Genomic DNA, 7,057 nt, shown 5'->3' on the forward strand with positions numbered 1-7,057 from the left:
ACACACACGCGCGCGCAGATCAGTAGTGTTGTATTTTCTTGAGATATATTTTATACATTTAAGCATTTACTGTTGACCCCAAAATCTACAGTCGTGTGCAAAAGTTTGTGCACCCTTAGCCCTTGATCAGATGACACGTTTTGACACGATCTCTGCAGGAAACAAGCTTAATAAATACAACACGGGTTTTAAAAGCTTGAAGACAATTCCAATTCAAGCTTCTGATATCTTTTTTTTTTTTTTTTTTTTTTTACTTTTGCACATGCCAATTGTTTGTTTGTTTGTTTGTTTGTTCTCTCTCTTCTTTACTTTCAGTAAAAAAAAAAACCATCACAGAAATTCTAATGGTTTCCATTACAAATACCATTGAACAAACCATCAGCTAACCATTAAAACCATTAGCATTATTGGTCCTTAGTCATATCCACTAGACATAACATGGCACCAATAGAAGGCAACAAATTACCAGAGACCCACAGTTCTATAATTCCCATTAAAACCATTACAAATTGTATTAGGGTTTCTGGTGTTTATTTTTCAGCAGCGTGCTTTATCAGAGTCAGAGGTCAGAGTCCTGGTGAATCTGGAGTGTGTCCCAGGAACACCGAGTGTGATGCATATTAAGTGCATAGTGAGTGCATGTTGGTCAGTGGTAGCTCGGTGGTTGGACTACTGATCGAAGGTCATGATCCCAGGTTCAAATCGACCAGTAAATAAGTTCAATGAAAGAAATAAGGTAATGGTGCTGTCAGTTAAGATAACAGTGCATAAGTAAAGGTAAGCAGTATGATGCATAACAATAATGCAAATGGAAATAATGAATGCTTCAATGAAATAAATAAGAAGCGATCAACAAATGTCATTGGACCAAGGGGTGCACAAACTTTTGCATAAGACCGTATACAGGCAAAATGTCAAAAGCATGTCATGCTTTGATGTCAAAGCAGGATAGTTTTTCCAGGATTGTGTAAATGTGTGAGTGTGTCATCAGACGGAAACACACATCTGTAAAGTTGAACAACAATCCCAGCATGAGAGAAAATATTCAAACATTTATTAGATCTTCTCATTTACATTTTTGAGATTTATCATATTAACAGACGATATATTCTGCACCCTGAGTTTGTATTTATTTGATTTAAAAAAGGATTTAAAACAAACAGGCAAACGAAATAGATGTTATTTTTTTTATTGTTGATGTAACTGTAATGAAGTTAAGGACTTTATTTCTTTATGTTTGTGACAGTAAAACCTTTCCAGAGCAAAAGATACAGTATCTCACAAAAGTGAGTGCACCCCTGACATTTTTGTAAATATTTGATGATATCTTTTCATGTGACAACACTGAAGAAATGACACTGTGCTACAATGTAAAGTAGCGAGTGTACAGCTTGTGTAACAGTGTAAATTTGCCGTCCCCTCAAAATAACTCAACACACAGCCGTTAATGTCTAAACCGCTGGCAACAAAAGTGAGTACACCCCTAAGTGAAAATGTCCAAATTGGGCCCAGTTAGCCATTTTCCCTCCCCGGTGTCATGTGACTTGTTAGTGTCACAAGGTCTCAGGTGTGAATGGGGAGCAGGTGTGTTAAATTTGGTGTCATCGCTCTCACACTCCCTCATACTGGTCACTGGAAGTTCAACATGGCACCTCATGGTAAAGAACTCTCTGAGGATCTGAAAAAAGAGTTGTTGCTCTACATAAAGATGGCCTAGGCTATAAGAAGATTGCCAAGACCCTGACACTGAGCTGCAGCACGGGGGCCAAGACCATAAGCAGTTTAACAGGACAGGTTCCACTCAGAACAGGCCTCGCCATGGTCCACCAAAGAAGTTGAGTGCACGTGCTCAGCGTCATATCCAGAGGTTGTGTTTGGGAAATAGACGTATGAGTGCTACCAACATTGCTGCAGAGGTTGAAGGGGTGGGGGGTCAGCCTGTCAGTGCTCAGACCATACGCCACACACTGCATCAAATTGGTCTGCATGGCTGTCGTCCCAGAAGGAAGCCTCTTCTCAAGATGATACACAAGAAAGCCCGCAAACAGTGTGCTGAAGACAAGCAGACTAAGGACATGGATTACTGGAACCATGTCCTGTGGTCTGATGAGACCAAGATAAACTTATTTGGTTCAGATGGTGTCAAGCGTGTGTGGTGGCAACCAGGTGAGGAGTACAAAGACAAGTGTGTCTTGCCTACAGTCAAGCATGGTGGTGGGAGTGTCATGGTCTGGGGCTGCATGAGTGCTGCCGGCACTGGGGAGCTGCAGTTCATTGAGGGAACCATGAACGCCAACATGTACTGTGACATACTGAAGCAGAGCATGATCCCCTCCCTTCGGAGACTGGGCCGCAGGGCAGTATTCCAGCATGATAACGACCCCAAACACAGCGGTTTAGACATTAATGGCTGTGTGTTGAGTTATTTTGAGCGGACAGCAAATTTACACTGTTACACAAGCTGTACACTCACTACTTTACACTGTAGCACAGTGTCATTTCTTCAGTGCTGTCACATGAAAAGATATCATCAAATATTTACAAAAACGTGAGGGGTGTACTCACTTTTGTGAGATACTGTAACAGAGTGAACGATATCATGTAATATTTATGTAGCCTATTTATTCGAATCATGTAGCCTTCACACACACAAAAAAAAAAAAAAAACGTGTGTGTGTGCATGAGAGAGAGTGTTCTCCACAAAGCAGCTATTTTATGTCAAAAAGTGTCACAATAGAAAGAATAACTCTACAATTAAATGCCTAAATGTGTGGCCTTTTAAAAAAAAATCTTAAAATTGAAAGGATGTGGAATTTTCCTTGAATTTTTTTTTATGTATATTGTTAGATATTTAAATGTGGATAAATAAATATATTATTGTTGATCTAATCAATCTAAAATGTATTTTATTTAATTTTTGCCCAGATACGTAACTGAAATATGTAAGAAGAGACCGAAATAAAATAAGAAATAGCGCTTAAAAACAAAATGTTTATTCATGAAGGCTGTTATGATGGAGCTTGTGTTTTTGTCACGTGTCTGAAGGTGGGCGGTGCCTTTGTAACCAATGGAGACGCACGTCCGGAAACAGCCGCTCGTGCGCGCGCGCTGATTCGCTCGCCCGCCAAGCCCCGCCTCCACCCGGAAGCTACTGGTCAGCAGACTTGTTTAGTTTGAGGAGCTTCTTCGTTGCTTTCATTAAAACGCGAACGGGCGCCGCTCCGTCCTGTTTTCTCTCTCTTCTCATTTCCCTCTTCTCCCCCATGGATGAAACGAGTCCGCTCGTGTCTCCTCTGCGCGATTCCGCCGACTTCGGTGCTTTCCCCGCAGAGCCGGCGAGTCCCCGGGGCGGATTTGGTAGCGCGCCGGGCACGGTGATCCGCGTCCCGGCGGGGAGTCCCGGGCGCAGCCGGGAGAGGCAGCCGCTGTTGGAGCGAGACCGGGACCGGGGCGTTTCTCCGCGGGAACACAGGAACGAGTTTCCGGAGGATCCCGAGTTCAGGGAGATCATCCGCAAGGCGGAGAAAGCCATCGAGGAGGGGCTCTACCCCGAGCGGATCTACCAGGGCTCCAGCGGGAGCTACTTCGTCAAAGACTCTCAAGGGGTGAGGAGTTAGGAAGGGGAAAACACACCTTTATCTTAACCTCTTTAAAGAATCACTTCCGGGTCCGTTTTATTGATACGACCTTTTAGGCTTTACAGGTTGCTGTATCACCGTGGCAGTGACGTCACACAGGGTCCCGGATGTCCCAGCTTCACCACGTATTGAATTTTAAAACGTTTTGGAGTTCATCCCATAGTTTGTTGGTTTTATTTTTCTCATTGACAATCTTCTGTGTCTTTACTAACCAGTGAGTGTCTGATGGATCATCTGTTGTCTAACCTCGTGCAGTGCATTGTGGGATTATTTGTTTACATCTGGTATAGAGGCTAATGATAAGCAGTGGCTGCAGTGATCTTACTGTACAGATAGGAACAACGTAAATATTTAAAGCTCTTGACGGCAGAATGATGGAGCTTCACACGTGGTTTGAGTACGGGAACTGATTTTGGGTTTGTGGGCGGGGCTTATAATTGTAGGTTTAAAGAATTCGCTCTGAACTGAACCGAACCGTAGACTACTGCACAGTTCCATACGGTACTTTTATGCACGCAGGTTAGCCAAATGAAGATGTTCGATTCATCTGTTTGTTGATTCTTTTGGATGTATGGTATGTATAAGGAAAAGTGCTGTTGCATGGGCCTCATTTGCATACTGGAACCTGATTGGTTCTTATATTTTATGATGCAATGATGTTCAGTATCAGCTCAGCCATTGCAGTGAAGTTTTTAGGTTTGTGGGATTGTGTGTGTGTGTGTGTGTGTGTGTGAGAGAGACACTCATGTAACACTGGACTTTTTCGTTTGTTCATGTATTGCTCAAAATGATTCTCAAAATGCAATGGAGCCTGGAAGTGATGTTGCTGTAAATTTTATGTTCCTCTAATCGGAAACATAGCCATGAGGACCAACACACTGTCACATGTTTGTACAATAAGCCTCAGTTATGTCGTGAAGTCACATGGAGATCGTTAGAACCGTCGGTTTACGGTCCTGTGCTGATTAGTGAGGGACACGGTAGTGTTTCTGGGTTCTGAACAGATCGTGGTCTCGGTTTTTCTTCCGTACTCGACGTCGCCGCACGTTTCAGTCTGAGAGGAAGTCTGATGTGACCCAGTTCTCCTTCTCTCATTAGCTGTAAACCCGGTTGCGGGCGTTTATTAGACGTCGAAGCGTTACAGAGGAATGTGAATCGATGTCACGTGCAGCAGGTCGGCCTCGCCATGGAGCGGAACGTTCTGCAAAGAGCTGTTTCAACCTCAGAGATGCAAAGCGTTGTTCCATAAACTTTGACCCCTGATTGAACTTAACCGAGCAAACAAAGGAAGGAAGAGAGAGTTAATGCGTTAGCCTTTATTGACCGGAGCAGTTTCCTGATAAACGGTCGTGTGTCTGACTTTTTCACTTCTCTCTTTCACTCCAGACTCAGTCGGGTTCAGGAGCTCGCCACAGTTCTTCTGGGATCCGTGTAACGGATGTTCTGGAACTCTCCAGAATTGTCTTGTTCAGTTCTAGAACTCCCGAGGTCGAGATTCTGGAAATCGTTGGAATTACTTTTTGTTCAGTTTCAGTGCTGGCGTTGTGGAGGTTCTGGAACGATCCTGAATCCTCTTTTGTTCAGCCCGAGGAATTGTGCGGTTGAAGTTCTGGAACTCTTCAGAACTCACGAGGTGAAGGTTCTGGAAGTGTCCAGAATGTCTTTAATTCGGTTCCATAGCTTGTGCTTTGGGGCTTCAAGAACTCTCCAGCGTTCATTTGTTCTGTTCTAATGCACGTTTGGTGGGTTCTCTCAAACTCCAGAATTCTTTTGTGCAGTTCTAGAGCTCGCACGGTGAATGTTCTGGACCTCTCTGGAATCTCTTTGCTCGGTTGTTGAACTCGTGCGTTGCAGATTCTGGAACTCTTCTGAACTTGGTTCAAGAACTCATGTGCTGAAGGTTCTGGAACTCTGGAAGTATTATTGTTTAGTACCAAACCTCACATGGTGGAGGTTCTAGAGCTGTCTGGAATGTTCTTTTGTTCGGTTCTACTAGAGTGCGTGAATTCCGGTGTTCAGCTCTAGAACTAGAACAAGCGTGCTTTAACGAAAGGCCGCATGAGCGCTCCTGATCTGAGCCTAATTTGAGTTGCGATGCTTCGGCTAACCGTATTACGTGTGATGTAAAAGGCTCTTGTGTGAGGTTCTGTGTTCGACTGGGATGGAATGTTGTAATAGCTTAGCGGGAAGTGTGTGTGTGTGTGTGTGTGTGTGTGTGTGTGTGTGTGTGTAATCAGAGTACACTCCTGACAGTTCACTCGGCACCGCTAATCTCATTTATTCCCTAAATCTGATTGTTCGTCTCCGTGACCGCTCTGCAAGTGACCAGATCGGATTTGTTCGGACTGTGGTCACGTGTGCTCGCATGCCTGCGCCGGTTGTCATAGTAACAGTAATGGGATGGCAGGCGAAAGTGATGTAGAACACGGGATCTTTAAACGCTACAGTAGTTTAGGAAAGCGGAGATGTTGTGAAGGTGCGGATAATGTTGAAATAGTTCTGTAGATCTCGTTGTGTCGTGGATCTGTGACGCGTTCAGCGGAACGTCTGTGCTTTATGTTCTCTGTTGTTCGGCAGATCTCTGATGACATGACAAAACCCACACCTGAAATCTGACAAAGAATCAAATAAAAGGGGGCAGAAAACTTTCTCTGCTCAAAACACACACCGGAAAAACTGTAAACGTGCTTCTGAACATTATTTTATACCAAAAAAACTTCAACAATAAACTGACACAGAATCTGACATTCTACCCAGCTGTAATGGAGGCTAATATCCAATCAGCTTCCTGTTGCCATGCGGGTTTCGTTTGACCAGTGATTCTATTTGTTGATGGTTGACAGGCTTTCTCTGATTGGCCGAAATATGAAACTTGCAGCTGATTGGTGCTGTAGGAATCCTGAAATAACCACAATGCCTCTCTCTGTCTCTCTCTCTGTCTGTCTCTCTCTCTGTCTGTCTGTCTGTCTCTCTGCCTGTCTCTCTTTCTGTCTCTGTCTCCCCATCTCTTTCTGTCGGTCTCTCTCCGTTTCTCTGCCTGTCTCTCTTTCTGTCTGTCTCTCTCTCTGTCTCTTTCTGTCTGTCTCTCTCTCTGTCTCTTTCTGTCTGTCTCTCTCTCTGTCTCTCTCTGTGTCTCCTTCTGTCTGTCTCTCTCTGTGTCTCCTTCTGTCTGTCTCTCTCTGTGTCTCCTTCTGTCTGTCTCTCTCTGTGTCTCCTTCTGTCTGTCTCTCTCTGTGTCTCCTTCTGTCTGTCTCTCTCTGTGTCTCCTTCTGTCTGTCTCTCTCTGTGTCTCCTTCTGTCTGTCTCTCTCTGTGTCTCCTTCTGTCTGTCTCTCTCTGTCTCTTTCTGTCAGTCTCTCTCTCTCTGTCTCCTTCTGTCAGTCTCTCTCTCTCTGTCTCCTTCTGTCTGTCTCTCTCTCT

General features: G+C 44.2%; 1 protein-coding gene across 1 annotated transcript in view; it reads left to right on the forward strand.

The window, feature by feature from the left end:
• The first annotated feature begins 3,126 nt into the window (after window positions 1-3,126).
• Window positions 3,127-7,057, forward strand: part of pi4k2a (phosphatidylinositol 4-kinase type 2 alpha) — an 11,250-nt gene continuing 7,319 nt past the window's right edge. The window contains exon 1 of the mRNA XM_017457070.3: window positions 3,127-3,605. Within this exon, the coding sequence (XP_017312559.1) occupies window positions 3,264-3,605 (342 nt within the window). The 5' untranslated portion in view covers window positions 3,127-3,263. The remainder of the gene's footprint in view (window positions 3,606-7,057) is intronic.

The sequence above is a fragment of the Ictalurus punctatus genome, chromosome 26 (assembly GCF_001660625.3).
Source record: "Ictalurus punctatus breed USDA103 chromosome 26, Coco_2.0, whole genome shotgun sequence".
Lineage (NCBI taxonomy): Eukaryota > Metazoa > Chordata > Actinopteri > Siluriformes > Ictaluridae > Ictalurus > Ictalurus punctatus.